General features: G+C 46.0%; 1 protein-coding gene across 4 annotated transcripts in view; it reads right to left on the reverse strand.

Moving 5' to 3' along the window:
* PDGFB (platelet derived growth factor subunit B) overlaps positions 1–11170 on the reverse strand; it is a 30304-nt gene extending 19134 nt beyond the window's left edge. The window contains exons 1-3 of one of the 4 annotated variants that reach the window (XM_074941591.1): positions 11075–11170; positions 10626–10675; positions 4598–5520 (exon numbers count right to left, since the gene is read on the reverse strand). In XM_074941591.1, coding sequence (XP_074797692.1) covers positions 4598–4687 — 90 coding nt within the window. In that variant the 5' untranslated portion in view covers positions 4688–5520; positions 10626–10675; positions 11075–11170. Of the gene's footprint in view, positions 1–4597; positions 5696–10625; positions 10761–11074 lie in introns of those variants that run through there. The other 3 variants (XM_074941592.1, XM_074941593.1, XM_074941590.1) reach the window with 3 other exon arrangements.
* Positions 11171–12186: the final 1016 nt, after the last annotated feature.

Here is a 12186-nt window from a genome sequence, read left to right on the forward strand (position 1 = left end):
TTTTTATGATGAACAGTTGAAGTCTTTTTAATCTCTCCTTATATGGAAGCTGTTCCACAACCCTAATAATTTTTGTTGCCCTTCTCTGTACTTTCCCCAATTCTAATATATCTTTTTGAGATGGGGTGACCAGAGGGGCGCACAGTATTCAAAGTGTGGACATACCAGGGATTGAAATAGGGGCATTATGATACTTTCTGTCTTATTATCTATCCCTTTCCGAATGGTTCCTAACATTGTTAGCTTTTTTGACTGCTGCTGCACATTGAGTGGATGTTTTCAGAGAACTATCCACAATGACTCCAAGATCTCTTTCTTGGGTGTTAATAGCTAATTTAGACTGCAGCATTTCTATGTATAGTTGGGATTAGGTTTTCCAATGTGCATTACTTTTTGTTGCCCAGTCACACAGTTTTGTGAGAACTCTTTGTAACACTTTGCAGTCTGTTTTGGACTTAACTATCTTAAGTAATTTTGTATCATCTGCAAATTTCACCACCTCACTGTTTACCTCTTTTTTCAGATCATTTATGAATATGTTGAACAGCACTGGTCCCAGTAAAGATCCTTGGGGAACCCCCGCTATACCTCTCTACTGTGAAAACTGACCATTTATTCCTACCCTTTGTTTCCTATCTTTTAAACCAGTTATTGATCCATGAGAGACCTTCCCCTCTTATCTGATGACTGCCTACTTTGCTTAAGAGCCTTTGGTGAGGGACCTTATCAAAGGCTTTCTGAAAGTCCAAGTACTATATCCACTGGATCACTCTTGTTCACGTTTTTTAATCCCCTCAAAGAATTCTAGTAGATTGGTGAGGCATGATTTCCCTGTTACAAAAGCCAAGTTGACTCTTCCCCAGCATATTGTGTTCATATATGCATCTGATAATTCTGTATCTTACTATAGTTTTGACCAGTTTGCCTGGACCTGAAATTAGGTTTATAGACCTGTAATTGCCAGGATCCCCTCTGGAGCCTTTTTAAAAATTGGTGAGATCTTAGATACCAGTCATCTGGTACAGAGGCCAATTTAAGGGCATGGCTACACTTGCAGATGTAGAGCGCTGTGAGTTAAACCTGCCTTCGTAGAGTGCAGTAGGGAAAGCGCTGCAGTCTGTCCACACTGACAGCGCACTGGTGTGGCCACATTTGCGGCACTTGCAGCGGTATTGGGAGCGGTGCATTATGGGCAGCTAACCCAGCACGCAAGTGACTGCAACATGCTTTTCAAATGGGGGAGGGGAAGCGTGACAGGGAGTGTGTTGTGTGTATGTGGGGGAAGAGAGAGTGCGTTTTTGGGGTGCTGAGAGTGTGTCAGCATGCTTTCTTCTCCCTTCCCCGCCTCTCTCTCACTCAGTCAAAGTAAACAGTAAATGTTTGCTTTTTCTCGGAGCTGATAAGCAGCCAGCTTCTCCCACAGGGAGCTTTCAGTGGGCATTTCCGCATTCCTGCAGCCGATTTCACAACAATGACAAGAGTGGCCACTTGACTTAAGAGGATTGTGGGACGTTTCCGGAGGTCAATCAGAGCACAGTAATGCAACACCTCGTCCACACTGGCACTGCGGCGCTCCAGCGGGGGTGCAGCAAACGTTATTCCACTCGCCAAGGTGGAGTATCAGCGGCGCTGTAGCCACGGAGTGAGAGCACTCTCCCTGCCTTGCCAGTGTGGACGGGGAGTGAGCTAGGGCGCCCAGGGCTGCTTTATTGAGCTGTAACTTGCAAGTGTAGCCAAGCCCTAAGCAGTAGGTTACTACATACCACAGTCAGTAGCTCTGCAATTTCATATTTTAGTTCCTTCAGAATTCTTGGGTGAATACCATCTGGTCTTGGTGATCTATTAGTGTTTAATTTATCAGCTTGTTCCAAAACCTCCTCTATTTACACCTCAAACTGGGGCCATTCCTCAGATTCCTACCTAAAAAAATGGCTCAGGTGTGGGAATCTCTCTCGCGTTCTCTGCAGGGAAGACTGATGCAAAGAATTCATTTAGCCGCTCTGCAATGACCTTGTCTTCTTTGAGTGTTCCTTTAGCACCTCTGTCATCTAGGGGCCCCACAGATGGTTTGGCCGGCTTCCCGCTTCTGGTGGACTTTAAAAAAAATTGCTCTTAGTTTCTGTGCCTGTGGCTAGTTACTCTTCAAATTCTTTCTTGCCGGCCTAGGGTTCCACGCTTGACTTGACAGCGTTAATGTTCCTTTCTGTTTTTCTCAGGGGGATTTGACTTTAAGTGGTGTCTTTTTGTCTCTTAACTGCCTCTGTTGTTTAGTCATGGTGGCATTGTCTTGGTCCTCTTACTGTTGTTGTTTTAAACTGCACTTACGGTACCGGACAGAGGGGCTATGAGGCTTAATTGGTTAAGGCTTGCCCAGTTCTTTAAAAAAAATGTAAAATGCTCTCTAGCTGCTAAGTATGATGATGATTACTTTCCCCCAGAGCTGTTCCGGATAAAGCTGTAGCAAGCCCGTGGAGGAGTAACCAGGAGTGTGGGGTTGATTCATCCTCATTAAAAAAATGGTGTGGTGGAAACTCCTGCAGTTGGGAGGGCGAGAAGGTGGAGAGAGTTTTGGGCCGAAATCCTGGAATGACCCTGTGCTGTTTTTTCTCGGGATGATCATCATCGTCACCCGTGGTGAGGAAGCCCTTCCTCCCTCCGCCTGGGTTTTATTTTGGTTTGGCTCTGGGGAATGAGACTGGCACGGTGAGTGACTGCAGCTGCAGAAAGGGTGGGGCCCGAAGTGCACCTGCCCCTCCCCCAAATAGGTGAGGCAAGGGGGGGGGGGCGTCCTCCGCTGGCACCGCAAGGCAGGAGCGAGCGGAGGTGGGTGAAATCTGCATGACGACTCCCAGGAGCTCGGAGAACAAAAGGAGAATTCTTTCCACCAGTTGGTGGTCAAAACAACCTGCCTTGGCTGGGTCCCAGGTCCCAGCTTTCCATCTCGGCTAGGCTCACCTCCGTGTTAACCCTCTCCTGCCTCTCTCCCGCCGCCCTTTTGCTATGTGCAGGGGGCTGTATTTTTTTCATGGCGTGCTTGTTGATCCTTGGCTGCGCCCTGCGCTCTCTGAATAACTCTGTGGCAGAGGCACGAGTCCTCCTTACTCGCGGTGCTCCTCTCGCTCCCGGACTCCAGTCTTTGCTGTTGCCAGCTCGCTGCAAGGAGGAGCAAACTCCGCCAACTTGATTTCTTCAGCCCCCCCCCCCTTTTTTTTTGTAATGACTCTCCCCTGCAGCTGTGCATTTCCAGCCAACCTGCTGCAGCTCTCCCGCCCGGCGTCCTGACCCTCTGGAGGTGCACTCTGACTCATACGGACACACGCCGCGCAGCATGCTGAGGGTCTGGCCCAATTAAGTTACACTGGTGTAAGAGATATCGCAGAGTCCCAAGAGACGGGCACAATGTGTTTGAAGAAATCTCTTGGGGTGGGGGATAAAACCAGGAAAGCAAAAGAGAGGACCTGGGTTCCTTTAAGAACCCTCCCCCCCCCCCCCCAATCTCTCTCCAGTCTGCAAATCGTTGCTATCTTCCCTTCCTCTTGGGTGTTTGTTCAGAACTGATAGGAGGATCCCTGCTGCAGCTCCCGGCCCAGAACAGCTGTAGCTGGCAACCAGGGCTAGAATTCAGCTGCAAGAACTCAGGGAGCTCCCCACTTCCACCCAGCCTGACCTCCCAGCGTGAGAGAGACGTAAGTCTTGAACGACACCGGAGCTCTTTCATTCCCTCTGACTCCACCAGCACCGTGAGATGTACCACAAGCGCCTTCTTTAACTACTGGGAGCTCTCTCATTCTGTCTAGCCCACCCCTCATTGCAACAAGTACCCCAGGCTACCTCTTGAACTGCCAGACAGGCTCATCCCTGTTTAATTCCAGCAGAACCCATCTTGAAGATCCCCATCTGGAGAGCTGAGATGCCACTGGATTACATATTTTCTCTGGGGAGTGGTGGGAGAAGGTGTTCCCCCATACAAACAGCTAGCCAGCAGGGCAAGGGCTAGCCATGGTGTGCTGCAGAAAGAGTTGCCTAAATAAGGTTGGTTTGTTTGTTTTAAAAAGCAAAACTAATAAATGCATGAGAGATTGAGAAGCTGCAACTGCTACATTTGGTTGGGATGGGGACTGCACCCCAGACATGAGTGTAGTTTGAGGGGGGCCAGGGGGCTGTTGCCCTCTCCCAAACTGCAAGCCTTGGGCAGGTGCAGAATTTGCTCCCCCTCCCCTGTGTGGCCCCATTGGCCTGACTGGAACTGCCCCCCTCTCACCCCAAATATAGAAGACAAACTACATCTGTGACTCCAGAGTCAAAACTGAATCCTTCTCCCCAACTCCCTTTTACTGTCAGTTCAGCGGCTTAAATGTTGCTTATTTGACCGTATTTATTCTCCCCTTATTCATTTTCTTGCCTTTTAAAAACTGAAATAAAGTATTATTAAAAATAACCTACAAATGTACAACCGTTCCCACAGACACAATGAAACTTGTCAAAGAAACACCTATAAGGAGTTTGTCTCGCTCTGCTCTGTATACTTTATCCTGGGTCTAAAGTTCACCAGATATTGATTGTTCTCAGTTGTCAAATAAAATGGTTCAACACTCACCTCAGTGCTGATGAGAGGCAGGTACCAGAGAGACATGAAGATCAGTCTGAAATTCATACCGACTCTGAGCCCCAAAAGTTCCAGACACATTGAAGGACAGACTTTAAAAGAAATAATAAATTCCCACGCTTAGGCAAAGAGGTGAGAGAGGCAGTCTCTGCTTACAGTTTCGCTCCAGCCTTGCCTCCTTCACAGAGTGCTCCGCACTTCTTCATTTTCCCTTCCAAGTTATTTTCTCTAGTCTCCCACAATCATGGAGTGGGGAAGAAAGGGTTAAAAAACAGACACTTTATTTTTTAAAAAGTAATTCTCGGTTACTTGTCGGACCCTTTCTCTGCCTCATCAGCCAGCAGGAATATAGGAGAGGAGTATAAATAAACTAAAAAGGCAGTCCCCCCAAAAATGTATGCATCCAAAGTCTATTTTCCCCCCTCTCCACAAGAAATCTTTCAGTATTTCCTTTTATTGGATGGTCCACCACTTATCTTTTTCCTTCTTAATTTTTGTTCTTTTTTTAAAAAAAAAAGAGTCCCCCACAAAAAGGTAAAAATGATTTGCAGTGTTTTCCAAAAAAAAAAAAACTAGAAAAAGTCTGAAACAAAGTTTTCCTAAATGTTTATACAAAATCAGAAAATAAATCTTCTTTCTTAATTTTTTTTTGTTGGGTTTTTTTTTTAATGTTTTTCTTCCTCTGGCATATTTTTTAAAAAATAAAAGTTGTTTTAAGTTGAATTATTGTCTCTTAAATTATTTTCTGGTTTCAGTGTCTTTTCTTTCAGAATGTTGCTGGTAGTTTTGCTGTATGTGAGGTCTGGTTGGTTTGGTTTGGTTTTGCAGACAGGTGAGCAAATGTCTTGGCTGGATTCTGTGTGTGTTGAGTCTTGATAAGTCTCAGCGGCGCTGCTGCTGCTGCCTCTTATGCTCTGTTGCAACAAGAAAAAAGGTAAAATCAAGTGGGAGGAGAGAGAGTAGCAGGGAGAGAGCTGGTGGGTCTTTATTTTAGTCTGCAAGAAAGAGAATAAGGTGCCACCCTTTCAGCTGTTCTTTTAAAGGAGACGAGAGAGGGGTGGAGACAGCTAGTAGCAACTCCTTTCTTGGCTGTATATCAAAGACAGAGAAAAAAATCTAATAAGGCACTGACAGTTCAGTACTCACCAAAATAAAAAAGACCCTCAATAATAAACATAATTTATATTGGTGATGTCCCTACGCTCACATAGACGTGGGGAGAGAAATTCCTTCAGGAATGAGAGAGATAAGGAGAAAGGTATTCCCAGCAGTGCAGTTGAGCTTTTTGGCCCAAGACTAAGACTGTCACAGTTGCAACTCTCAGCATTTTTCCCCCTGCCCTGCCATCCCACTTGCTCTGGAGGGAGATGTCATTTTAATATCTTCAATCTCTTTGTGTGCAGAAGAAAGCCAAAAAAATTCAAACATTGTTACAACAGAATTTGTGTTGTTCTTGGCACTAAAAGGAATTTTGCCGCATGATTATCTCCACATGTAATAAACATCCAAAGGGAAATTAAGCAAGGAGGTATTTGCTGGGGGAAGCAAAAGGGTTAGTTAACAGGTGAATTCAAGATAAAGTCATATCATGACTTCTCGTAAACTCACATGTTCTCTTCACGAACAAAATGACACACTTAACAAAACACACACACACAAATCACACGTGCTTTCTCACACATGCATGTACTCTCTCTTTCAAAGACATTACCCACCCATGCTCTCTCCTACACACAAACTGCATGCTCTTTCTCCAACGCTCTCACTCTTGACATATGCACAACCATATGCGTATTCTGTCCAAGTCACGCATTCGGAGATACTCACAGGTGCTCTCTCACACTATAAACACAATTAGACTCCCATAATCACATCCTCGTGCATCCTGACAGACACATCCACATGCTCTTCTCTCTCTCACACACAAACACACTCACACATTTGAAGCAAAGGTGCTTGCTCTTGTGATTTCTCTGGTAGAAAGAGAATTTCAGCTTCAGAGCCCAGGGCTCCCAGGACACTGTATGCAGCAGAGAGAGAGAGAGAGAGAGATCCTGATGGCACTGTGACAAAGGCAAAGACCCCAGCCATTCTCTCCTCAGCAATGGTATGAACATAGCGGCAACTATTAGAACCCCATTCGCTGAGGGAAGGGAGGCTGGTTAGGATGCTGGAGTTACTCTTCTAGAAGTGCCCTGTGATCTTTAACTTCTCCATGATCAGCAACCACAAGAGATGGGCAGAAAGGTGTCCAGTGCAATGTCTCATCTGCAGTGTGAGGCCCTGGACATCACAAGTCCTTCCAGCTTAGCTATTCATACCTAAAGGGCCTGACTTTGAGCTCATATTCTCTGGTGTAAATCAGGAATCTGTGGAGTACCTGACTGCAGAATCAGATTCACTGTATCTATGTCTCCCATAACAACACAGCAATCCCCTCTGCTCCCTACTTCCAAGAGAAATGTAACCTAATGCACAAAAGCATAATATTCACATAGAAAGGCTGGGCAAAGCTAAGTGCCCTGAGTTAGCAAGGTACGTGGGCTGCCTTCATCCTAAATTAGGAAGCAAGAGGCCAGATTCTCTGCTGGTGTAAAGTCACCGGAGCTATGCCAGTTTACACCAGCTGAGGATCCAACCCAGGGCACACAGGTGCAGGAGGAAAGGCTTGGGATGGAAAGGTGTTGAATCAGACCCAAGCCTAATTCCAGAACTGAAGCATGGGAAGGCAGTGTCTGATATACCCTCTGGCATAGTGCCACCTCTGCAATATTTCACAGAACTTAAAGGAGCTTTCTCTTAGATCTTCCAGTCCCTTTAGTCACGCTCCCCACTAACACCATTACTGTTACTGCTCCCTTCATTCTCTAGGCATGGTCCACTGACCATCCGAGCTGGGTTCACATCACATCAGTCATCACACTTATGAACATACAGGGTCAGATCCTCAGCTACTGCAAATGGGCATACCTGAACTGATTTCAGTAGAGCTACTCTGATTTACATCAGCCAAGATTATGGCCCATAGACCCCACTGGCTGTCTCTACTCAGCGAGGGAGCTGATCAGCACTTTAGGTACATCAGTTAAAGTGAGTGGGGCTAAGGACTAAGCTAGCAGGAAGTGCTGCATCTTTTCTCCGAGACATGAGACATTAGGAAATGTTGTATGACTCTAGGGTCTGCTTTTGGGGGACTGGCTTTTCTATATCCAGCTAAATTACATGTGAGGTCAGATGGAAATAAAGTTATTTATTTTGATGTGGATGATGCGAGGGAATTTTTAGAAGCTCAGCAACAGTGAAAAGCTAATCCCAATTGAATCTTTAAATGACGAGGAAGAGGATGTTTGGAAGTTGACTAATCATCCACCTGTAACCCTGGCTGAAAATAGAACTAAATAATATTCAGATTTGCTTGGATTTCAGAGGCTATTTATTTGTCTTTTCTGTTTTTAACACAGGGATAGATTTTTCTCTTGTGAAAAATCTTAAAGGTACTGGGCCAAATTCAGATTTGGGCAGATGCAACTCCACTGAGCCCAATACCAGTTCATTGGGGCTATACCTGCTTACCCCAGCTCTGAACTTGGCCAGTTCTCTGTTCTCTTTATTTCAGTGCTTTTATGAAATAGGGTTGCTGCTCACCTCATTATTTCCAGAATCGTCACCTTTCTAATGAGGCGATCACACCTTCTATAAGGACTGCTCTGAGACATTCATTGGACTTCAAAGCACTTTTGAGGTGGTGGCAATGTCATTATGTTATGTCACATCATATTGCAGTGGGATGAGGTTTGGATGCAATGGGATGATGTTGAGCCAGAGCGTCATTATATGTCATCATGACTTGATGAGGCAATGTCACAACCTAGTGATGACTGAGCAGATCCCATCAAACAAGCCACAAATATGATGGCCCTACAGGATCCCTCCACGTTCGATAGCCTGGAGTTTTAATAATGAAGTGTTTTTATTAGAAATTTCCCCCCCCCCCTTTAAACAATGAAAAATTGTGTTCATTGTGCCCCAATCATTTATTTGTTATTGGGAATTGGTTTAACATGCACATAAAAGTCCTGAAACAATGTAGATTCCCTAGCACATAAACAGCTTCTCCCCCATCACCTAAAATGTGGGCAAAAAATTCTCAGCTGGCCACAGATCACACATGCAACATGTGAGTGTTAATAACCCTTTCTGAGGATTTTGTAAGGATAGGAAACAAAATTGGGTTTCTAGTGGGAAGCAAGACACAGCCTGAATTGTGGACATGCCTCTCAGCTTCTCCATGATGAATTCTACTTAAAATTAATCAACAGAAAAAAAAATAGGAGGTCTGAAAGTCAGGGTCTAAAGTGCCTCAGTGTAGCTGAGTGGGATTTCTAGGACTGGAATAGCAGGTGATACTGCAGAGCAGGATTGAGATACATTGGCTGAGTTGTATGGGAGCCCAGAACAGGAAAACAGAGGGTGCTGCTGATGAGGATTAGGGTAGATTAGCAGCAGAGGGTGCTGCAGGGTAGTGCATTGGCAGAACTGTGGGGGGAGGGCAGACCCAAGGGTGGAAGAGCATGAGTGGTATAGGCGAGATTGAGATCCACTAGCAACGCTTGGGTGGGGTCCCCCGGGACAAAAATAGCAGGAGGTAATTTACCATTATTGCAGCCAGATAAATTCATCCCTTGTGTAACTCCATGGACTTCAGTGAAGTCACAGCTAAAGATTAATTCAGGCCACCTAAATCTTGGAGAGGGGTGACTAACATACCCCAGGGGCCAGTTCTGATTTCACATCAGTGGTACTCTGTCGGCTTCAGTGGAGTTACTCCAGGTTTACCCCAGTATAAGTATGATCAGAAAAAGGCCCCAGTTGTGTCACCTACACCACCATTTATCATTTGCCCCAGAACCTTCCATGGGAGTTGCACCCACTTCCTGAAGGTCAAACTTAGCCCTAAAGGAGTCAGAAAGGAGGCAAGGGAAAGAGGGAATGAAGGAAGGAGACAGATACGGGGTGGGGAGCATTGCTTAGAGAAAGAAAAAGCTACAGTTGTTTAGGGTTTGCATATTCTGTCTTTGTGTTGAACTGGAGAAGGATTACAGGGTCTCTGGGCTCTAATTGCTTTTCAGGTGTTAAATAAAACGCTGGCAGAACAACTACACGGCAGAGAGAGATGCCACCGGGGGAGTTAGTGTTTGGTGTGAGCTGCCAGGACCTCCCAGGGAGTCCCCACTTCTACTGTCACTCACCTGAACCAGGATTTCCTCTGCCCCTCCTGGTGGGCCAGTAAATCTCTCTCACTCTCCTTAAGGGATCCCTGGCCGTGACTGAATGAAAGAAGAGGTCGGGGAAGGGGACACCACAGGCCAGACCCATGGGACCATACACAGTTCTTGATGCAGAAGGGTTGGGAAAGGAGCTCTTACAATGGTGACTGGCACTGCTTACCCTCCCACCCTACACATGCACACCTGGGGGGGGTGGGAAATGGGCAACCTCTTCGTCCCTCAGTGGATGTGTGAATGAGAGAGAGATACAAAGAGAGGATAAGATAAAGCAGAGTGGGAGGATTGATTTATACCTCAAACCTACCTGTGTGCATGTATTTTTATGTGTGTGAGAGAGAGAGAATGCACCTCTCCCAGTATATATGTCCCCTGCTCTCCCCCCCAAGTTTAGGGCAAAGGGTAGCCATCTCCTTACTCTGGCAACATTTTACGATGTGTATGTGTCTCCTCCCAACCCCACTCCCCATCTCTTTCCTGTTTTGATGGAAGGAAAAAATGTTCAGCTTTCCTTCTTTATTTTTCCAGACTGGTGACTAGCATTGGAAAGGAATTTCTCTCCCCCCCATATAATAAATAATAATAATATATATATATGACATACATCAGAGCTCATCCTGTTGTTTTTGGATATTAATATATTGCTTTTGTTTCCTAATTGGGTGGGGTTCATTCTCCCCCCTCCCCCGGACAGCCATCCCACCCTCCGTTCCCCTTCCCCCCCCCCCACTCACCATCCTCATGTCCTTCGTCCATCCAGCAGCAGCGGCAGAGAAAAGGAAGCCTGCTGAAAAAGAACAAGGGTAAAAATAGCCCCGGCAGTTACTCAGCTCCTGAGAACATGATAACATGACTCATGATGCGAAGTAAAAATGAGGAGCGAAAAACAAAAGTGATCATCTCTTCTCTCCTCTGCCTCCTCCCCTCCCCCCTCCCCCCCCCCGGCATTATTATTTTTCATGACTAAAGAGAAAACCAAATATCAATTGTGTCCCTTTTATGCCAGTGGAGATGCCTTGCTAACAGTACTGGAGTCTGAGGGCCAAAGTCATCTATGGTGTAACTCCAGTGAAGCCACTCAAGTTACGCCTGAGATGAATGTGACCCAGAGGGTGAGTTCCTGCTCTCATTCAGATTTTACACCGACGTAACTAACTCCACTGACATCAGTTCTGGTTTATACCTGTGTGAGGGAGGTTGGAATCTGTCCCTCCAGGCCTGATCTTGTTTGCGTCCATTTCCATCTGCAGTAACTCCATTGACTCCAAAGGAGCTAGGGTCAAATCTTGATCCCATTTAAAATAACGAAAGAAGCTCCCTGTGACTTTACTGGGACCAGGACTTGGCCCTGCCTTCTGCTTTACAGCTGTGTAGCTGAGCTCAGAATGCCACCCTGAAGTCCTGTTTACCAGCTGCAGAAGTGACAGTTCTAGCTGTGCCCATGCACTGTTCCCTGCCTGTGTGGCTCAAACCCACTCTCAAGGAAACACCTCTAGCACAGAGAGGGCAGTGGGTTAATTTCCACAGCCCACTCAATGCTTGGCCCCTCTGCTGAGACTGCCAACAAGAGGCCCAGTTAGCATCAGCTGGGTTGGCGTTGGTTTTGTGCCTGTTGCCCTCTGTTCACACAGAATGCTTTACTCTGACTGAGTTTTGTACCCTCTGCTTCCTTCCCCAGCCTGAAGAAGAGCTCTGTGTAGCTTGAAAGCTTGTACCTTCTGCCAACAGAAGCATCCTGTCATAGATATTACCTCACTTTCCTTGTCTCTCTCATATCCTGGGACCAACCGGGCTACAACAATGCTGCAAACAACATAAATTCTGAACACACATAACCTGGACTGAGATCCCCAAGGGTAAAGTGTGTGATATAGCAGGATATGGCACAATGCAGGACAGAGGGGGCACTTGATATCTTGCAGGGTATGTAACGAGGAGGGAGTTTAAAAATAGACTCGGAGCTGAAATGCAGGAAAGAGAGAGCTGGTTATATTGAGAGATTGGTATATGTGTCCTACATACCTATGGGCTGATTCTCCAGTGTCTTGCACTTTGTATAATTATTTGCACCCATGCAAAGTGGGTGTAGAATGCTACCAGATCAGATTTCTCCACTCACTTGCACCAGGCAAAGTGCAAGGCATTGGAGAAGCAGGCCCACAGTGAACAGGGATCTCACCAGCATGATACTATCAGATCTTTTACCTCAGGAGCACAATAAGGGGGAAGAATGTCAATGAAATAGCAAGCTTTACACAGCAGCATATCTGGGGCTGCACTCAGTGTCCATTCCAG

Source organism: Natator depressus, chromosome 1 (assembly GCF_965152275.1).
Source record: "Natator depressus isolate rNatDep1 chromosome 1, rNatDep2.hap1, whole genome shotgun sequence".
NCBI classification, from domain to species: domain Eukaryota; kingdom Metazoa; phylum Chordata; order Testudines; family Cheloniidae; genus Natator; species Natator depressus.